The 21,844-nt window shown below is 50.2% G+C and overlaps 1 protein-coding gene across 5 annotated transcripts in view; it reads right to left on the reverse strand.

The window, feature by feature from the left end:
• The window catches only part of LOC115470793 (chromodomain-helicase-DNA-binding protein 9-like), a 624,303-nt gene that overhangs the window by 335,254 nt on the left and 267,205 nt on the right, over nt 1–21,844 (reverse strand). For all 5 annotated transcript variants that reach the window (XM_030204322.1, XM_030204321.1, XM_030204320.1 and 2 more), the window contains one exon: nt 1,769–2,012. In XM_030204322.1, coding sequence (XP_030060182.1) covers nt 1,769–2,012 — 244 coding nt within the window. The remainder of the gene's footprint in view (nt 1–1,768; nt 2,013–21,844) is intronic.

The following is a 21,844-nucleotide window of genomic DNA, read 5'->3' on the forward strand; positions in this document are numbered from 1 at the left end:
GTTTCTTGTATATAGATGTTTGTATACAGCCATCACTGATTGAGACCGTGGTGTCCAAAAAATTGACTTTTTCTGGGGAGTAGTCAATTTTGAATCTGATTGTAGGATGGTATGTATGTCTCTGTTGATCACCCCACCCCTCACCTATCCACAGCCATCCTGTTAGAATATCAATGATATGCTTTGATGTCCCCATGCATACCTCCGACCCACCCCCATCCTCCCACCCTGTCAGACTGTCATAGTAATGCCTGAATGTTTTCACTTATATACACTGTCAGCTAGCACATTTGCTTATTTCCGATCTGATGAAGAAGGGCAACCTTCGAAAGCTAATCAAGAAATGTATTAAGTTATGTCCAATAAAAAAGGTATCATCTTATTTTCTTTTCCATGTTTTATTTTGTTTGATTTCTATTGATAAACTTAAGAGTGGACTAACACGGCTACCACACTCCTCTACTTACGGGGGGAAAAGAAAAACCCTGGAAATGACTTGCATGGTGATAACCTGGTGCTAATCAGGCATTGCCGCACAATGCCCAGTTACCGCCGGGTTGCCACGGGAGCCCATATCGCCACCTCAATGGGTGGCAGTTAGTGTTCCCCGATGCATGGCCATGCGGTAAAAGTTCTCTTACCACATGGTCATGTTTGTCTGGGGGCTTTTTACTCGCTGCAGTAAAAAGGCTCCTGGGGAGTGGGAAAAACAGTCCCCACCTCTAGCGCAGGGCCCTTTTTCCCGCAGCTTGGTAAAGGACCACACAGTTTGTGTCCTTTGTCCTTGCATGTAACTGGAAACTGAACATATGTGCTGGCCTGGACATGAATATCAGAAGTGGTGATATTCCGAATAAGATCTGAAGGCACATTGGTTGGGAATTAGTAATCTAAGGAAGGGAAACCCTATCAAGCTGCTATAAACAATGCTGCAATTAAACTATACTCCCCAATGCTGCAATTAAACTATACTCCTGGGGGGATTCTACTGGATTGTTGATGTCTTCATAATGAATTTGACTGTTGGGCAGAATGGATGGAGAATGCAGGTCTCTATCTGAAGTCAATTTACTATTTTACCTATAGATGTTACTGTTGTGCAATAGCTGGTATTTACCCCTCAGGAGACATGAATACTACCTACATAGCATCCCTAGTCCCTGCTAGCATAAAGAGCAGAAATGGCTCTAGGAATTAAATCCAAGTCTTTAGGCCTGGGTTCACCCCTGTGCTTCTAATTATACTAAGAGCTAGCAAGTAGTATACTCTGATTTATCCTGTGTTATTACCTACAGCAAATGCATATAACACTCAAAACTAGGTGCACTAATGGATACTTAAAACTGAACAAGTTAATTACCAAGAGTAGGCCTATGACATTGCTACTCAAAATTCTTGCAGCCGTAATCCCATGTTCACAGCCACAAAGACACCCACAACTCTGCTAAGGCGTGCAATGACGACACTACATAGGTGTAGTGCACCCCCAGTCATAACTCCAAATGCAGTGCATGGGGTTGCAAACCCCAGTTTGGTAAGTACTGGCTTAAGAAATTAAACTCTAGTTACACTCTTTCCATAGCCATGGATTGCTTGATCAGCTTTAAACTTCATTGATTATCTGCTACAGCTGAAATTTAATCTAAGTATGCCCCGGATACCATTCAGAAAATTTCACGTATATAATAGATTTATAGAAAGCAATTTTCTATTTTTCCCCTTGAGAGAGAGAGAGAGAGAAAGAGAGAGAAAGAAAATAAATAAATACCTGGGAATCCCGGTAATACATCTCATACTGTTGTATCATCTGCCTGCTAATCATGCTGCCATGGTATACCACAACATTAAGGTCAGTCCATGTATGGAACTCTCTCTCCCAGTTTGCAATAGTGGAAAGTGGGGCAATGATTAAGAAAGGCCCTCGTATTCCAGTCAAAAGGATTTCTTGGAGGAATGTAATAGACTGAATGGTTTTCCCCAGTCCCATTTCATCTGCTAAAATGCATTTCTGTCTGGAACAGAAAGAATATACTGTACATTACTACAGCACCCTTTGTTTTCTGATGGAACAAACACTGCTCTCTATACTTCCTTCCTGATCCAAAGTTTAACAGTTTGGAATAAAAGTCAGATTTAAACACAGCTAATATCATGCTGCAGTAATAAGACATCAAATAAGCATAGCTCTGAAGATGTTCATGTGTTTCCAGAAACCAAGATGATTCTTCATACAGAGATTGCAGTCACCAGTACAGATAAAATTATAGTTTCTTCCAACTTGCATTAGCCTGCTTCAAGTGCTTCAAAAATTTTATATTTTAAGGTATTTTGTAGCTTATTTCCCCAAAGGCACAAATGAGACAATGCACACATCTAATTCTGTAGTCATGCATCCTTAGTTAATACAGTAATGAAACTAAAATTTTAAAAAGCACTAATGTCAGTCACAGGACTGCCAAATATTAATTTAATACAAAGCCAACAAAAAGATAAAGTAATAAGTTCATGACAAGGTGAAATTATATGCCTGACTTGTGGTGCCAATAACTTTGGCAACAAATGCTGCCTTCTCTCTGGCATGAACATCTAGCCAGTAGTGCATAGCAAAAGTATGAAGAGTAGAATACATGACAGCCCTACAGATTTGATCATGTGATACTGGATGCAACTCTGACCAAGAGGCTGCCACTCCTCTACTGCAGTATGCCCTCAATTTCTTCAGAAGTACATGGTCCATTAAGATATGCCAAAAATTGGCTTCCTTAAGCCAACAGACAATAGGGGCCTTGGATGCTACCATGTCCTTTTTGGATCCCCAAATAGGACAAACAGTTTATATGGCTTTCAAAATTAGTCACTTTCACACAATGCAAGAAGCATAACCAGGAATCAAAAATCCTCTCCACATTCCTCTTTCTAAAAGAATGGTAACACCAGCAGCAGAAAAAAAAGGACCATATATATTGAGACATCTCCTTCAGTAGTTCTGGTTCAGATAGAATCCACCCAAAGGCCTGGAGTACCAGATTCATATTCCATACCAGAAAACTGATCCAATCCTGAAGGCTGAGTATAAATGACATTCTCAAGAAAATGAACCACATCCGGATGGGAAATAAGGGTGCCTTTCCAATGTGGCTCCTATAGTATGGCAAGGCTGCTACTTGTGCCTTCAAGGATCTGACCTCTAAGCCTCGTGTCCCTCTAGAAAGCGCAGAACATGCAACACTGATGCTCGAAGAGGTGACAATGACCTCTCTAAACATCAAGCCTCACAAACGCTCCAGACTCTAGTGTATGCCACAAAGGTTGAACTTCTGTGAGTCTGAAGCAAGACTCTAATTACACTCTCTGCATATCCTTTCCATCTCAGCTGCAACATTTCAAGGGCCAAGCCATAAGACAAAACCAAGACGGATCCTACAAAACCATCAGACCCTTAACCAGAAGGCCTCTTTCCTGTAACCTGAGAGTCTACACTGCTTTGAGATGAATGAGGTCCGTGTACTAGGATCTTCTGGGTCAATCTGACATCAATATAATGATGAATCCTGGGTGCGCAAAAATCCACTGTAATGCATGACCTAGTAGAAGTAAGGGTGAAAACAGGTATATAGAGCTCCCAACCGTGGCCAAGACTGAACCAGTGCATCCAGCCCTGTCAATCCTGGCTCTTCCCTTTGACTGAAGGAACTCAGTACTTCGGTATTTTGCCTGGTTACCATGAGGATCCATAGGCAATAAGCTCCAACATTCCTTGATTTTATTTTTGTTACATTTGTACCCCGCGCTTTCCCACTCATGGCAGGCTCAATGCGGCTCACATGGGACAATGGAGGGTTAAGTGACTTGCCCAGAGTCACAAGGAGCTGCCTGTGCCTGAAGTGGGAATCGAACTCAGTTCCTCAGTTCCCCAGGACCAAAGTCCACCACCCTAACCACTAGGCCACTCCTCCGCTCAGAAAAGGGTATTTCTCACAGCTCTCATTCCCCAAGGTCCAGGGAATACTTGCTTAAGAAGGTTGCCTGCACATTGTGAACACAAGCTACGTGGCCACCAACAGTGGCAAAAGATAAGCAGTACAGAACACTAGAAGAGTGGCTTCAAGTGCTACCACTGCATTCCTTGTCTATTCCCCCCACCTCCCACCTGTTGACATATACCACTGCTGTGGCATTGCCAGAAAAGATTCCAACTACCTTGTCTGTCAGAAGTGATCCTAAGATTTCTAGGGCTTTCTACTACTACTACTACTATTTAACATTTCTAGAGCGCTACAAAGTGTACGCAGCGCTGTACAAACACAGAAGAAAGACAGTCCCTGCTCAAAGAGCTTACAATCTAATAGACAAAAAGTAAAGCATTTAAATTTAAAATATTTAAGCAGTCAAGCACAAGAGAACAGTCACAGAAGGACAGAAGATGTTGAAGGGTGGTCAGTGTGATTAGGTGTAACTCTGGTTGGAGTAGTGGGAGAAGGTGATAGAAGAATAGAAATGGGTGAGGTAAAGTAATGAGTGGGGTGATAGGGAGGTTATATAAGACATGTCACTCTAGGGGTGGGTGGGTAGAGGGGTAGGGTGGGTGGAAGCAGGAGAAGGTATTCTCTGCAGCCTATCTGTGAGATGGAAATGCTCTCTGAAGCTGCTGCTATAAGTTGTTAGTTTTCTCTCCCTGAAAGAGATCCAAGCCACACCACGAAGTTCAAACTGTCAGTGGGGAGGGTGAGGGGAGGAAATGGCAGTGCTTGATGAAAAGAGAGCTCAGTTTGATAGGAGATATACTATAGGATGTCATTCTGAGGCCAGGCTAAGTCTAAAGCAGGAGAAGGTATTCTCTGCAGCCTATCTGTGAGATGGAAAATGCTCTCTGAAGCTGCTGCTATAAGTTGTTAGTTTCTCTCCCTGAAAGAGATCCAAGCCACACCCACGAAGTTCAAACTGTCAGTGGGGAGGGTGAGGGAGGAAATGGCAGTGCTTGATGAAAAAGAGAGCTCAGTTTGATAGGAGATATACTATAGGATGTCATTCTGAGGCCAGGCTAAGTCTAAAGCAGGAGAAGGTATTCTCTGCAGCCTATCTGTGAGATGGAAAATGCTCTCTGAAGCTGCTGCTATAAGTTGTTAGTTTTCTCTCCCTGAAAGAGATCCAAGCCACACCCACGAAGTTCAAACTGTCAGTGGGGAGGGTGAGGGGAGGAAATGGCAGTGCTTGATGAAAAAGAGAGCTCAGTTTGATAGGAGATATACTATAGGATGTCATTCTGAGGCCAGGCTAAGTCTAAAGCAGGAGAAGGTATTCTCTGCAGCCTATCTGTGAGATGGAAAATGCTCTCTGAAGCTGCTGCTATAAGTTGTTAGTTTTCTCTCCCTGAAAGAGATCCAAGCCACACCCACGAAGTGGGATGGCTCTCACTTCCAGACAGTAGATCAACCATGCCAAACTATCCTTCTATTTTCCTTGAGCTAACTGACCCTGACAATGGATGTTCCAGCCGCTCAAGCTGGCATTTATCATTAATATTACTGAAGTGGGTGTCTACAAATTCATGCCCTTTGATAACTTCTGCAAACTTAGCCACTATACAGGCTGCTTTGCACAACAGCCCACGGGAGCTGGACCTCATAGCTCTGAGAATGGCCTCTGGAGCATCACTTCAGTGAGATCAGGTTTTGGACAATGAAGCTGCATTTTGCACGAGGACTTGGGCAATTATATACATGAGTTATTCCCTCTGGTGGAGTCTAACCACCATGGGATAGTCTCCTACCCCTATCAGAGCTCCCCCTCTTACAGGGGATCAAGCCCTGAAGCTTCCCTACTCACCATAATGGAGGCACTGCCCCACTCACAAACCACAGCTGACACCACTGACTGGTAGTGCAAGTCTCCTGAGGCATTCAGTCTTCGTCTCTCTGGCTGCCTAGGATCCTCTAGACTTCCAGATCTCAAAGACTCCTTGGCCAAGCTGGCTTGCCAGTGTCCATTTAAAGAAAAAGTTTGTAAAATAAATAGGATAAATTCTGGAGAAATGGGATCCCTGCTTACAGACATCCCCCATTGTCTCCAGATCCCACTCCCCCACCACAAGGCTCCTCCCAAAGGCAACTTTGAGCTTAGTACTGATTGTTCTACTGATGCTAAAGAAACTACCCAGGAAGCATCAACAATGCTGGCAGACAAAATGGCTGCCATTCTCACATTTTCTGTGACAGGAACAAAGCTCTAAAAGGACTCGGTGGAAAGCTCTCCGTCAGGAGCCTTGGACAAGTTCTCTCATTATATTCAGTCCTTCCCGGGGTTCCTCATATCTTCAGACTAATCCACTGTTCCGCCGCAGCACACTCCACACTTCACCCTAGCCACCACTGCAACAGGAATAACACTTTGCTTTCTCCAATGGTGCCTCCATCACTGCAATGCCTATTCCCTCAGCCAATAATAAAAGCTTCCTGCTGCACAAAAGCAGATTGCAAGGCACAAATAGCACCACTCACAGCATAACTTGAGCCCTGGATCACCTCGCCACCATATCCCGGGTCTAGGTAAAATGAAGATACATACCTGTAGCAGGTATTCTCCGAGGACAGCAGGCTGAATAGTATCACTGATGGGTCGTCGTCCGCGACGGCCCAGGAGACCGGAACTTAACAAAACTTTAAAAGTTCTAGAAGCGACGTGGCGCGCGCAAAGACACCTCACCGCGCACTGTGCGAGTGAATTCCCGCCCCGCGACGCCCGCGCACTTCCCTCAGTTACATAAAAGCAAAGTAGAAAATAACAACTCCTACGGGGAAGAGGGTGGGTTGTGATACTATTCAGCCTGCTGTCCTTGGAGAATACCTGCTACAGGTATGTATCTTCATTTTCTCTGAGGACAAGCAGGCTGAATAGTATCACTGATGGGGTGTCCCTAGCACCCAGGCTTACTCAAAACAATGAACATTGGTCAACTGGGCCTCGCAACAGCGAGGACATAACTGAGATTGACCTGAAAACAAACCCAACTAAGTGACAGTGCAGCCTGGAACAGAACAGAAAAGGGCCTAGGAGGGTGGAGTTGGATTCTAAACCCCAAACAGATTCTGTAACACCGACTGCCCAAACCGACTGTCGCGTCGGGTATCCTGCTGAAGGCAGTAGTGAGATGTGAATGTGTGAACAGATGACCATGTTGCAGCCTTGCAAATTTCTTCAATGGAGGCTGACTTTAAGTGAGCCACTGACGCAGCCACGGCTCTGACATTATGAGCTGCGACATGGCCCTCTAGAGTCAACCCAGCTTGGGCATAAGTGAAGAAAATGCAATCTGCTAGCCAAATGGATATGGTGCGTTTCCCGATGGCAACTCCCATCCTATTGGGATCAAAAGAAACAAACAACTGGGTGGACTGTCGATAGGGCATTGTCCGCTCCACGTAAAAGGCCAATGCTCTCTTACAGTCCAAGGTGTGCAACTTGTCATCACCAGGGCGGGTATGTGGACGGGGAAAAAATGTTGGCAAGACAATTCACTGGTTCAGATGGAACTCCGACACCACCTTCGGCAGGAACTTCGGATGAGTGCGGAGGACTACCCTGTTATGATGAAATTTAATGTAGGGAGCATGAACTACCAGGCTGGAGCTCACTGACTCTACGAGCTGAAGTAACAGCCACCAAGAAAATGACCTTCCAGGTAGCGAATGATACATACCTGTAGCAGGTGTTCTCTGAGGACAGCAGGCTGATTGTTCTCACGACTGGGTTGACGTCCACGGCAGCCCCCACCAACCGAAAGAAAACTTCGCGGGCGGACCCGCACGCAGGGCACGCCCACCGCGCATGCGCGGCCGCCTTCCCACCCGTGCACGACCGTTCCCGCTCAGTTGAATGACAAGCAAATGATCAAAACGCAACTCCAAAGGGGAGGAGGGAGGGTAGGTGAGAACAATCAGCCTGCTGTCCTCGGAGAACACCTGCTACAGGTATGTATCATTCGCTTTCTCAGAGGACAAGCAGGCTGCTTGTTCTCACGACTGGGGTATCCCTAGCTCTCAGGCTCACTCAAAACAAGAACCCAGGTCAATTGAACCTCGCAACGGCGAAAGTAAAACAGAAATTGACCTACGAAGAACAACTAACTGAGAGTGCAGCCTGACCAGAATAAATTCGGGTCCTGGAGAGTGGAGTTGGATTTAAACCCCAAACAGATTCTGCAGCACCGACTGCCCGAACCAACTGTCGCGTCGGGTATCCTGCTGGAGGCAGTAATGTGATGTGAATGTGTGGACAGATGACCACGTCGCAGCCTTGCAAATCTCTTCAATAGTGGCTGACTTCAAGAGAGCCACCGACGCTGCCATGGCTCTGACACTATGAGCCGTGACATGACCCTCAAGAGTCAGCCCAGCCTGGGCGTAAGTGAAGGAAATGCAATCTGCTAGCCAATTGGAGATGGTGCGTTTCCCGACAGCGACCCCTTTCCTATTGGGGTCAAAAGAAATAAACAATTGGGCGGACTGTCTATGGGGCTGTGTCCGCTCCAGATAGAAGGCCAATGCTCTCTTGCAGTCCAATGTGTGCAACTGACGTTCAGCAGGGCGGGTATGCGGTCTGGGAAAGAATGTTGGCAAGACAATTGACTGGTTAAGATGGAACTCCGACACCACCTTCGGCAGGAACTTAGGGTGAGTGCGGAGCACTACTCTGTTATGATGAAATTTAGTGTACGGAGCATGAGCTACCAGGGCTTGAAGCTCACTGACCCTACGAGCTGAAGTAATTGCCACCAAGAAAATGACCTTCCAGGTCAAGTACTTCAGATGGCAGGAATTCAGTGGCTCAAAAGGAAGTTTCATCAGCTGGATGAGGATGACGTTGAGATCCCATGACACTGCAGGAGGCTTGACAGGGGGCTTTGACAAAAGCAAGCCTCTCATGAATCGAACGACTAAAGGCTCTCCAGAGATGGCTTTACCCTCCACACGATAATGGTAAGCACTAATCGCACTAAGGTGATTCCTTACGGAGTTGGTCTTGAGGCCAGACTCTGATAAGTGCAGAAGGTATTCAAGCAGGTTCTGTGCAGGGCAAGAACGAGGTTCTAGGGCCTTGCTCTCACACCAAACGACAAACCTCCTCCACTTGAAAAAGTAACTCTTTTTAGTGGAATCCTTCCTAGAGGCAAGCAACACACGGGAGACACCCTCAGACAGACCCAACGAAGCGAAGTCTACGCCCTCAACATCCAGGCCGTGAGAGCCAGAGACTGAAGGTTGGGGTGCAGAAGCGCTCCGTCGTTCTGCGAAATGAGAGTCGGATAACACTCCAATCTCCACGGTTCTTCGGAGGACAACTCCAGAAGTAGAGGGAACCAGATCTGACGGGGCCAAAAAGGCGCTATCAGAATCATGGTGCCGCGGTCTTGCTTGAGCTTCAGTAAGGTCTTCCCCACCAAAGGTATGGGAGGATAAGCATACAGGAGGCCGGTCCCCCAATGAAGGAGAAAGGCATCCGACGCTAGCCTGCCGTGTGCCTGAAGTCTGGAACAGAACAGAGGCAGCTTGTGGTTGGTCTGAGAGGCGAAAAGGTCCACCGAGGGGGTGCCCCACTCTCGGAAGATCTTGCGTACCACTCTGGAATGGAGCGACCACTCTTGCGGTTGCATGACTCTGCTCAGTCTGTCGGCCAGACTGTTGTTTACACCTGCCAGGTATGTGGCTTGGAGGAGCATGCCGAACTGGCAAGCCCAATGCCACATTCCGATGGCTTCCTGACACAGGGGGTGAGATCCGGTGCCCCCCTGCTTGTTCATGTAATACATTGCAACCTGATTGTCTGTCCGAATTTGGATAATTTGACAGGACAGCCGATCTCTGAAAGCCTTCAGTGAGTTCCAGACCGCTCGGAGCTCCAGGAAGTTGATCTGAAGATCCTTTTCCTGGAGGGACCACAGTCCCTGGGTGTGAAGCCCATCAACATGAGCTCCCCACCGCAGGCGAGATGCATCCGTCGTTAGCACTTTCGTGGGCTGTGGAATTTGAAATGGACGTCCCAGGGTCAAATTGGTCCGAATGGTCCACCAGTGCAGTGAAGTGCGGCAACTGGTGGAAAGGCGGATGACATCTTCTAGATTCCCGGTGGCTTGAAACCACTAGGAAGCTAGGGTCCATTGAGCAGATCTCATGTGAAGACGAGCCATGGGAGTCACATGAACTGTGGAGGCCATATGACCCAGAAGTCTCAACATCTGCCGAGCTGTGATCTGCTGAGACGCTCTGGTCCGGGAAGCCAGGGACAGGAGGTTGTTGGCCCTCGCTTCGGGAAGGAAGGCCTGAGCCATCTGAGTATTCAGCAGAGCTCCTATGAATTCCAGAGACTGGGCTGGCTGGAGATGGGACTTTGGGTACTACTACTACTACTACTATTTAGCATTTCTATAGCGCTACAAGGCATACGCAGCGCTGCACAAACATAGAAGAAAGACAGTCCCTGCTCAAAGAGCTTACAATCTAATAGACAAAAAATAAATAAAGTAAGCAAATCAAATCAATTAATGTGAACGGGAAGGAAGAGAGGAGGGTAGGTGGAGGCGAGTGGTTACAAGTGGTTACGAGTCAAAAGCAATGTTAAAGAGATGGGCTTTCAGTCTAGATTTAAAGGTGGCCAAGGATGAGGCAAGACGTAGGGGCTCAGGAAGTTTATTCCAGGCGTAGGGTGCAGCGAGACAGAAGGCGCGAAGTCTGGAGTTGGCAGTAGTGGAGAAGGGAACAGATAAGAAGGATTTATCCATGGAGCGGAGTGCACGGGAAGGGGTGTAGGGAAGGACGAGTGTGGAGAGATACTGGGAGCAGCAGAGTGAATACATTTATAGGTTAGTAGAAGAAGTTTGAACAGGATGCGGAAAACGATAGGGAGCCAGTGAAGGGTCTTGAGGAGAGGGGTAGTATGAGTAAAGCGCCCTGGCGGAAGATGAGACGGGCAGCAGAGTTTGAACCGACTGGAGAGGGGAGAGGTGACTAAGTGGCGAGGCCAGCAAGAAGCAGATTGCAGTAGTCTAAACGAGAGGTGACAAGGGTGTGGATGAGGGTTTTGGTAGAGTGTTCGGAAAGAAAGGGGCTGGATTTTACGGATGTTGTAAAGAAAGAAACGACAGGTCTTGGCGGGGGTCTGCTGGATATGAGCAGAGAAGGAGAGAGAAGAGTCAAAGATGACCCCAAGGTTTCGAGCTGAGGAGACAGGGAGAATGAGAGAGCCATCAACAGAAATAGAAAACGGGGGGAGCGGGGAGGTGGGTTTGGGGGGGAAAATGAGAAGCTCAGTTTTGGTCATATTTAATTTCAGGTGGCGTTGAGACATCCAGGCAGCAATGTCAGACAAGCACGCTGAAACTTTGGTTTGGATGCAAGGTGAGATATCAGGGGTAGAAAGGTAGATTTGGGAGTCATCAGCATAGAGATGGTAGGAAAAGCCATGGGATGAGATTAATGAACCAAGGGAAGAAGTGTAGATAGAAAAGAGGAGGGGACCAAGAACAGAACCCTGAGGTACGCCGACAGGCAGAGGGATAGAAGTAGAAGAGGATCCACCAGAGTGAACACTAAAGGTGCGGAGGGAGAGGTAGGAAGAGAACCAGGAAAGGACAGAGCCCTGGAATCCAAGTGAGGACAGGGTATCAAGAAGTATGCTGTGATCGACAGTGTCAAAAGCAGCGGAAAGATCAAGAAGAATGAGGATGGAATATTGACCTTTGGATTTAGCCAGTAATAGGTCATTGGAGACTTTAGTAAGCGCAGTTTCGGTTGAGTGGAGAGGGCGAAAACCAGATTGTAATGGGTCAAGAATATCATGTGAGGAGAGAAAATCAAGGCAGCGGCGGTGAACAGCACGCTCAAGTAATTTGGAGAGAAAAGGAAGGAGGGAGATGGGTCGGTAATTAGAGGGACAGTAGGGTCAAGTGAAGGCTTCTTAAGGAGAGGTGTGACCACAGCATGTTTAAAGGCAGCAGGGACAGTTGCAGTGGAAAGTGAGAGGTTGAGATTGTGACAGATAAAAGGAATAAGAGTAGGAGAGATGGCATTAAGAAGGTGGGTGGGAATGGGATCAGAGGAACAGGTGGTACATTTTGAGAGAAGAAAGGAGAAGTGTAGTTTCCTCAATAGTAACTTCAGGAAAGGAGGAAAGGGAATGAGGGGAAGGAGAGAGAGGGGAACGGACTAGTGGAGGGAGAGGTGGTGAGGTAGAGAAAGCAAGGTTTATCTTTTGAACCTTGTTGTGAAGAATTCAGCAAGGGTCTGAGGAGATAATGAAGGGGGAGTTGGGGGAGGGGGCACCTTGAGGAGAGAGTTCAATGTGGTGAAGAGAAGTCGAGGATTAGAGCCAAGAGAGTTGGTCAGTTGGATATAATAATCCTGTTTGGCACGTAAAGAGCAGATTGGAAGGAGGGTCAGCATGAACTTAAAGTGTAAGAAATCAGCAAGGGCCCGAGATTTCCGCCAGAGGCGTTCGGCGGAGCGGGGTACAGGAACGTAGGTAGCGGATATTAGAAGTCAGCCAAGGTTGGGGTTTTGTACGCCTTACAGGGCGGGTCATCAAAGGTGCAAGAGTGTCTAAGGCAGAGGATAGAGTATTGTTGTAAGAAGAAACAGCCTCGTTGACAGACGTGGATGGTGCCACAGTAGAGAGGAGGTTTGAAACATGGGAGGATAGAGATGAAGGGTCAATATCGTGAAGATTCCTAGATAAATTAGATAGGATAGGACGGGACTGGGAGGGGGGAGATTTAAGTGTGAAAGTTATAAGATGGTGATCAGAGGAGGGATGATCAGAGGCAAGGAAACTAGAAGGTGAACAGTTGGAGGAGAAGATGAGATCAAGACAGTGACCATTTTGATGAGTGGGGGAGGTGGAGCATAGTTGGAGATTAAAGGACGACGTTAAAGCGAGTAACTTGGAAATATAAGAGTTGGAAGGATCATTAGCAGGAATATTAAAGTCACCAAGGATGAGAGAGGGGGAGGAAGGATCATGGAAGAAGGCAAGCCAGGCGTCAAAGTCACTGAGAAAGGATGAAAGGGACTTACCAGGGGGACGATAAATGACCGCTATTCGAAGAGGCAGAGGAGAGAAAAGGCGGATAGAGTGGACTTCAAAGGAGGAAAAACAGTGAGATTGAGGTGGAAGAAGGGGTTGAAATCTGGAGGAGGGAGAGAGAAGTAGTCCAACACCGCCCCCACGGCCAGCAGGGCGAGGAGTATGTGAAAATAGATAACCGCCATGGCACAGGGCTGCGACTGAAGCAGAGTCATCAGGGCACAGCCAGGTTTCTGTTATGGCGAGCAGATGGAGGTGACGCGAGATAAAGAGGTCCAGCAGCTGCAGGAGTTGAATAGTGCACTGCATGGACCGGAGAGCTCCTGCCTCCGAGGTGTTCTTGACCAGCCAATCGTCGAGATATGGGAACACGTGCACTCCCAGCTTGCGTAGATACGCCGCAACCACCACGAGGCACTTGGTGAACACCCGTGGGGCAGAGGCGAACCCAAAGGTCAGCACACAATACTGAAAATGCCGTGTGCCCAGACGGAATCTGAGATACTGTCTGTGAGCTGGCAGTATCGGGATGTGAGTGTATGCATCCTTTAAATCCAGGGAACATAGCCAATCGTTTTTCTGAATCATTGGCAGAAGGGTGCCCAAGGAAAGCATCCTGAACTTTTCTTTGACCAGGAATTTGTTCAGGCCTCTCAGGTCTAGGATGGGGCGCATCCTCCCTGTTTTCTTTTCCACAAGGAAGTACCTGGAATAGAATCCCTGCCCTTCCTGCCCGGGTGGCACGGGCTCGACCGCATTGGCGCTGAGAAGGGCGGAGAGTTCCTCTGCAAGTACTCGCTTGTGCTTGGAGCTGAAGGATTGAGCTCCCGGAGGACAATTTGGTGGAGGGGAGACCAAATTCAGGGCGTATCCGCACCGCACTATTTGGAGAACCCACTGGTCGGAGGTTATAAGAGGCCACCTTTGGTGAAAAAGTTTTAACCTCCCTCCGACTGGCAGATCGACCGGTACGGACACTTTGATGGCGGCTATGTTCCCATGAATCCAGTCAAAAGCCCGTCCCCGGCTTTTGCTGTGGAGGCGCAGGGGGCTGCTTAGGCGCACGCTGTTGACGGGAACGAGCGCGCTGGGACTGTCCCTGTGCCTGATGAGGCCTTCGGGCCGGCTGGGTGTACCTACGCTTGTTATAGGCGTAGGGCGTAACCTGCCTGGCCCGGGAAAAACGTCCACCTGCTGAGGTGGATGCTGAAGGCGCCCGGTGGGAGAGCTTGTCGAGGGTGGTTTCCCACTGATGTAGTTGGTCCACCAACTGCTCGACGTTCTCACCAAAAATATTATCCCCCGGCAAGGGACGTCGGCCAGTCTCTGCTGGGTGCGGTTGTCCAGGTCAGAGGCACAGCCATGAGAGCCTGCGCATCACTATACCTTGGGCCACAGCACGAGATGCCACGTCACAGGTGTCATATATACCCCTGGACAGGAACTTTCTGCACGCCTTCAGCTGCCTGACCACCTCCTGAAAGGGTCTTTACTGCTCCGGGGGGAGCTTGTCGACCAGGTCCGCCAGTTGCTTCACATTATTCCGCATGTGGATGCTCGTGTAGAGCTGGTAAGACTGGATGCGGGTCACGAGCATGGAAGATTGGTAGGCCTTCCTCCCAAACGAGTCCAGAGTGCGAGACTCCCGTCCCGGGGGCGCTGAGGCGGTATCCCTCGAACTCCGTGCCCTCTTGAGAGCAGAGTCCACGACCGCCGAGTCATGAGGCAATTGGGGCCGCATTAACTCTGGGTCCGAGTGGATCCTGTATTGGGACTCCGCTTTCTTGGGGATGGTGGGGTTAGATAACGGTCTCAACCAGTTCCGAAGCAGTGTCTCTTTGAGGACATTGTGCAACGGCACCGTGGAGGACTCTCTAGGTGGTGATGGATAGTCAAGGACTTCGAGCATCTCAGCCCTCGGCTCATCCACAGAGACCACGGGGAAGGGAATGCAAATAGACATATCCCTAACGAAGGAGGCAAAGGAGAGGCTCTCAGGTGGCGAGAGCTTTCTCTCTGGTGAAGGAGTGGGGTCGGAGGGAAGGCCCACAGACTCCTCTGAGGAGAAATATCTGGGGTCCTCCTCCTCCCCCCATGAGGCCTCTTCCTCGGTGTCAGACATGAGCTCCTGTAGCTCAGTCCTCAACCGGGCCCGGCTCGACGTCGAGGCACCGAGACCTCGGTGGCGTCGTCGAGCGGTGGACTCCCGCGCCAGCGGGGATGAAGCTCCCTCCATCGACGTCGATGGGGATTCCACCTGCGTGGGTCGGCATCGAAGGCCTCGGCACCGGGCTAGAGCACGCCGTGGCCTCCATCAACGGCGCTGAGGGCGCAAGCACCCCCGGCGCCGGCACGGTCTGGCGCATCAGCCCTTCCAGGATCCCCGGAAGGATGGCTCGGAGGCACTCGTCCAGGCCCGCTGTCGGGAAAGACGAAGGGGCCGATAGGGGTGTCGGTGCCGGAAGCTGCTCGGGTCCAGGAGACTGCACCGAAGTGCTGGCACCCTGACGTGCTGATACCTCCATGACAGAGGGGGACCTCTCCTCTCGATGCTGCCGCTTCCTCGGCGTCGACTCATCCCTGGCGCCGGGAGCTGGATGCGTCGTGGACGACCAATGACGGTGCTTCTTCGCCTTTTTACGGTGTCCATCATCGGCGCTCGGTGGGACAGAAGAGGAGGAGGTGGATCCCCCTCGGCCTTCGAGGAATCGGGTCCGACAGGGTTCGGTCCCGAGGGCCCTGGGTAGAGGGAGTGACCGGGGCCGATTGCCCACGCGGCCTCTCACCCCTGCCGTCTCCGGAGAGCCGGTGGGCCGACGGGACCTGTGCTCCTGGGGTCGATGCCGTCGGTGCCGATTTCGTGGACATCGATACCGGTACCAAAGATCCGGCCGTCGATACTGATGCCGCCGAAGTCGATGTCGAGGGGCCGGCGCAAGTTCCAAAAAGACGGTCCCGAAGAACTTGCCTCGCTACTTGTGTCTGTTTCCGGAGACCGAGACACAAAGTGCACGTCTTGGTATCGTGCTCCGGCCCGAGGCACTGGAGGCACCAAGCGTGGGTGTCGGTCTGCGAGATATGCCGGCCGCACCAACCACACTTTTTAAATCCACTCGGGACCTTCGAGGACATCGACGGAAAAATCGCGTCGGCGAAGTCAAAGTCGTCGGTGGTGGCGGTAAAAATCACACCTCGAAAATAAATCGACCGCGCGGCCACAAGGCCGCAACGAGACGCCCCCGCTAAAAGACGAGGGAAAAACAAAGTACAGCGTTTTTTGTTTTTTTTTTACTCAAATGAAAAAAGAGAAAAACAGAAAGACGCAGAGAGAAAAAGTTCGCAGCGAAAGCGCGATCCGGTTTCCGGGGCTGACAGAGAGAGAGACGAACGCGGCTCTCTCCAGCGCGGAAAAGAAAAAACTGAGCGGGAACGGTCGCGCACGGGCGGGAAGGCGGCCGCGCATGCGCGGTGGGCGTGCCCTGCGTGCGGGACCGCCCGCGAAGTTTTCTTCCGGTTGGTGGGGGCTGCCGTGGACGTCAACCCAGTCGTGAGAACAAGCAGCCTGCTTGTCCTCGGAGAACAAGTACTTCAGATGGCAGGAATTCAGTGGCTCAAAAGGAGGTTTCATCAGCTGGGTGAGAATGACGTTGAGATCCCATGACACTGGTGGAGGTTTGACAGGGGGCTTTGACAAAAGCAAATCTCATGAAGCGAACAACTAAAGGCTGTCCAGAGATAGGCTGACCTTCCACACGTTGATGGTAAGCACTGATTGCACTAAGATGTACTCTTACGGAGTTGGTTTTAAGACCAGACTCTGATAAGTGCAAGGTATTCAAGCAGGGTCCGTGTAGGACAAGAGAAAGGATCTAGGGCCTTGCTGTCTCACCAGACAGCAAACCTTCTCCATTTAAAAGAGTAACTCCTTTTCGTGGAATCTTTCCTGGAAGCAAGCAAAACTCGGGAGACACTCTCTGAAAGGCCTAAAGAGGCAACTTCTAAGTTCTCAACATCCAGGCCATGAGAGCCAGAGACTGGAGGTTGGGATGTAGAAGCGACCCCTCGTTCTGAGTGATGAGGGTCAGAAAACACTCCAATCTCCACGGTTCTTCGGAGGACAAGTCCAGAAGAGGAGGAAACCAGAATCATGGTTCCGCCATCTTGCTTGAGTTTCAGCAGAGTCTTTCCTACTAAGGGTATGGGAGGATATGCATACAGAAGACCTGTCCCCCAATGTAGGAGAAAAGCATCCGATGCTAGTCTGTCGTGGGCCTGAAGTCTGGAGCAGAACTGAGGGACCTTGTGATTGGTCTGAGAGGCGAAAAGATCCACTGAGGGGGTGCCCCATGTTCGGAAGATCTTGCGGACAACATCCATGTTCAGAGACTACTCGTGAGGTTGAATGATCCCGCTCAACCTGTCTGCCAGACTGTTGTTTACGCCTGCCAGATACGTGGCTTGGAGAAACATGCCTTGCTGATGCGCCCAAAGCCACATCCTGACGGCTTCCTGACACAGAGGGCGAGATCCTGTGCCCCCCTGCTTGTTGGTGTAATACATTGCAACCTGATTCTCTGTCTGAATTTGGATAATCTGATTGGACAGCCGGTCTCTGAAAGTCTTTAGAGAATTCCAGATCGCTTGTAACTCCAGAAGGTTGATCTGAAGACCTAATTCCTGGATGGACCAAGCTCCTTGAGTGTGGTGCCCGTCTACATGAGCTCCCCACCCCAGGAGGGATGCATCCGTCGTCAGCACTTTTTGGGGCTGAGGAATTTGGAATGGACGTCCCAAGGTCAGATTGGTGCGAATGGTCCACCACTGTAGGGAATTGCAAAAATCGGTGGAAAGATGAATGACATCCTCTAGATCCCCCCGTAGCCTGACACCACTGGGATGCTAGGGTCCATTGAGCAGATCTCATGTGTAGTCGTGCCATGGGAATCACATGAACTGTGGAAGCCATGTGGCCGAGAAGTCTCAACATCTGCCGAGCTGTGGTCTGTTGAGATGTTCGAGCTGAGGAGACTAGTGACAGAAGATTGTCTGCCCTTGCCTGGGGAAGATAAGCTCGAGCCATCCGTGTGTCCAACAGAGCTCCTATGAATTCTAGTTTCTGCATTGGGACAAGATGGGACTTGGGATAATTTATTACAAACCCCAGTAGCTCGAGCAGGTGAATAGTCATGCGCATGGACTGTAGAGCGCTTGCCTCTGAGGTGTTCTTCACCAGCCAATCGTCAAGATAAGGAAACATATGCACTCCCAGTCTGCGTAGCGATGCTGCGACAACCGCCAAGCACTTTGTAAAGACCCTGGGCGCAGATGCTAGACCAAAGGGCAGTATGCAGTACTGAAAGTGCTAGGTCCCCAGATGGAACCGAAGGTACTTCCTGTGAACTGGAAGCACCGAGATGTGAGTGTAGGCGTCCTTTAAGTCCACCGAGCATAGCCAATCGTTTTCCTGAATTATTGGAAGAAGGGTGCCTAGGGAAAGCATCCTGAACTTTTCTCGAATCAGATATTTGTTCAGGGCCCTGAGGTCTAGGATGGGACACATCCCCCCTGTTTTCTTTTCCACAAGGAAGTACCTGAAATAGAATCCCAGCCCTTCTTGCCCAGGCGGTACGGGCTCGACCGCATTGGCGCTGAGAAGGACGGAGAGTTCCTCTGCAAGTACCTGCCTGTGCTGGAAGCTGTAGGACTGAGCTCCCGGTGGGCAATTTGGAGGTTTTGATTCCAGACTGAGAGCGTACCCGAACCGGACTATTTGAAGAAGCCACCTGTCAGAGGTTATGAGAGGCCAACCTCCCCCCGAAAGGTAGATCGTCCGGTACGGACACTTTGATGTCGGCTATGTTGCTCTGCTTTTGCTGGGGAGCCGAAGGGGCCTTTGGCGCACGCCGCTGACGAGAGCGAGCCTGCTGGGAGTGAGCTTGAACAGGCTGTCGAGGGGCAGGAGTGTACCTACGCCTATTAGAGGAATAGGGAGCACTCCTCCTTCCTCCAAAAAACCTCCTAGAAGAGGAGGCAGTAGCAGAAGACGTTTGGCGGGAGAGAGAATCCATAGCATCATGATGCTTCTTGAGGGTATCAACCATCTCCTCAAATTTCTCTCCAAAAAGATTATCCCCCCGGCAAGGAATATCCGCCATGCGCTGCTGGGTCTTCTGATCCAGGTCCGAGACACGCAGTCATGAGTGTCTGCGCATCACTATACCCTGAGCAGCTACTCGGGATGCAGCATGAAAAGTGTCAAAGGCTCCCCTGGCCAGGAATTTGCGGCACGCCTTCTGCTGCCTGACCACCTGGTGAAAAGGTTCAGCAAGCTCCGGAGGGAGAGCTTCAACTAAACTGGACAGTTGCTTTACCGAGTTCCATAAGTGAATGCTGGTGTACAGCTGGTATGTTTGAATCTTGGTGGCGAGCATTCTAGCCTGATACGTATGCCTCACAAAAGAATCCAAGACTCTCTGCCCGGGGGCGCCGAGGCATAGTCTCTAGTACTCTTGGCTCTTTGGAGAGCAGAGTCCACCACCATGGAATCGTGAGGAAGTTGGGCCTTCACTATCACAGGCTCACCATGGACTCTGTACTGGGACTCGGACTTCTTGTTGACAACTGAATTAGAGAGAGGGCAAGACCAATTCCGCAACATCACTTCCCTGAGTGTATTGTGCAGGGGGGCCATTGCAACCTCTGTAGGCGGAGAAGGATAATCCAGGACCTCAAACATCTCAGCCCTGGGAGTATCCACAGCCTCCATGGGAAATGGAATGTCTCTAGACATTTCCCGTACAAAGGATGAAAAGGTAAGACTCTCAGGTGGAGATTGTCTGACTTCAATAGGCCGAGTAGGATCAGAAGGAAGCCCCTGGGAATCTTCCTCTGAAAAATACCTGGGGTCATCCTCCTCTCCCCATGAACGCTCCTCCTCGGTGTCGGACAGACGCTCATGAAGAGCAGCCTGAACGCGATCCTGTCTCGACTTGGAGGATCAACGTCCTCGTGGGGGATGTCGAGAAGTCAACCCCTGCCTGGACTCCGGCGAAGCTTCTTCCACCGACATCGAGGGAGAGTCAACCTGGGTTGTAGCCTGCTCTGGTGCCACACGCGGTACCAAGGGCGGGGACCTCCTCACAGGGGATGGGCCAGGCAGCGTCTCAGCAGTAGGCGCGGAAGGCGCAAGCACCTCAGGCACCGAAGCAGAACGACGAAGCCATGCATCCAGAAGATCTGGACGAAGGGCCCGAAGACATTCATCGATATCTTCCATCGGGAAAGGCTGTGGGGCCGGTGCAGGAGTCGGTGCCAGAATCCATTGGGGCTCGAGAGCCGGTACCGGGCTGCCAGACAACCTACGCATTGGCACCTCCTGAGTGGAGGGTAAGCGGTCCTCCAGGCACCGACGCTTCTCGGGTGCAGACTCCCTCCGCTCCCCGGAACTCTCGGTACCGTATCTCGGAGATCGATGGCGATGCTTCTTAGCCTTTGCTCGATGCCGTCATCGACACTCCTCGGTACCAATGAGGAGGATGTGGAATCCTCACGCCTCCTCGGGGCCGGATCCGACGAAGAGCGGTCCTGGGGGCCTGCATAGCAGGAGGCCTCAAGACGGGCGGAGACGCGCTCGATGCCTCACTGCTCCCAGCTGTGAAAGGTCTTTCGGCAGCCATTATCTGATCTCTCGGGGCCGTTTCCCTCGACGACGCCAACCTCGGTCTCGATGCAGACGTCGAAGGACCGGACCGATCTGGAAAAAGCCGCTCGCGCTGAGCCTCTCGAGATACCTGGGTCCTCTTTTTCATCAACTTGCACAACTTACAAGCTGATGAAAGATGATTGTCGGTACAAGAGATGGTCCGATTACAGTGAGCGCAGCGCTTAAAGCCGCTGGGAGGCCGCGATGACATGGACGGAAAAATCGCATCCGCGAAATTAAACGGCTCGATTGTGCCAGGAAAAAAGGCACAGAAGAAAAAAGGGGGAAAAAAACACACATCCGAGCGGCCTGAAGACGGCCGCAAGCGGAAAAAGAAAGGAAACTTGAAACGGGAAAGAAAACTACGAAAACAAAGGAAAAACTATTTTTTTTAAATTAGAAGAGAGACAAAAAAGAAACAAAAAAACTACAAAACAGGGGCGCGTTACTGACAGTCTCCTGGGTGATGAAGAAGAGCCGTCGGAAAAACAACTCTCCTGAAGCGCGGAGAAAAAGAAACTGAGGGAAGCGCGCGGGCGGCACGGGCTGGAAGTCACTCGTGCATGCGCGGTGCAGTGTCCCCGCGCGCGCCACGTCGCTTCTAGAACTTTTAAAGTTTTGTTAAGTTCCAGTCTCCTGGGCCGTTGCGGACAACGACCCATCAGTGATACTATTCAGCCTGCTTGTCCTCAGAGAAACTGCAGTTGTACTCCCAGCCCGGGATCCTTTCACAGGATCTGCCTCCCCTGTTGCTCCTGGTGCTGTTTGATAGATGAAAACAGTCCTAAACTATTTGTTTTATTATTTGGTCGCTAACTGTCCTGAAGGGAGGGTGGGAGGAAATATTAAATCTGGGGCCCACCAACCACCCTTAGGAACAGAGTGAGAGGGGGTATTTCCCACCAGATCCTGGATCTGTCCTACTGGAAAACCAATTCTCCAACTGGCTCAGGTGCTAATACAACCAACAGAAATGCATGGTATGCCTGGCACGATCTGTTGGAGACAGATAAATACTACTGAGCTGTGAATGCACAGTGCGTTTTATAGGGTACAGCTCATAAGTAA

The sequence above is a fragment of the Microcaecilia unicolor genome, chromosome 5 (assembly GCF_901765095.1).
Source record: "Microcaecilia unicolor chromosome 5, aMicUni1.1, whole genome shotgun sequence".
Taxonomy (NCBI): Eukaryota; Metazoa; Chordata; class Amphibia; order Gymnophiona; family Siphonopidae; genus Microcaecilia; species Microcaecilia unicolor.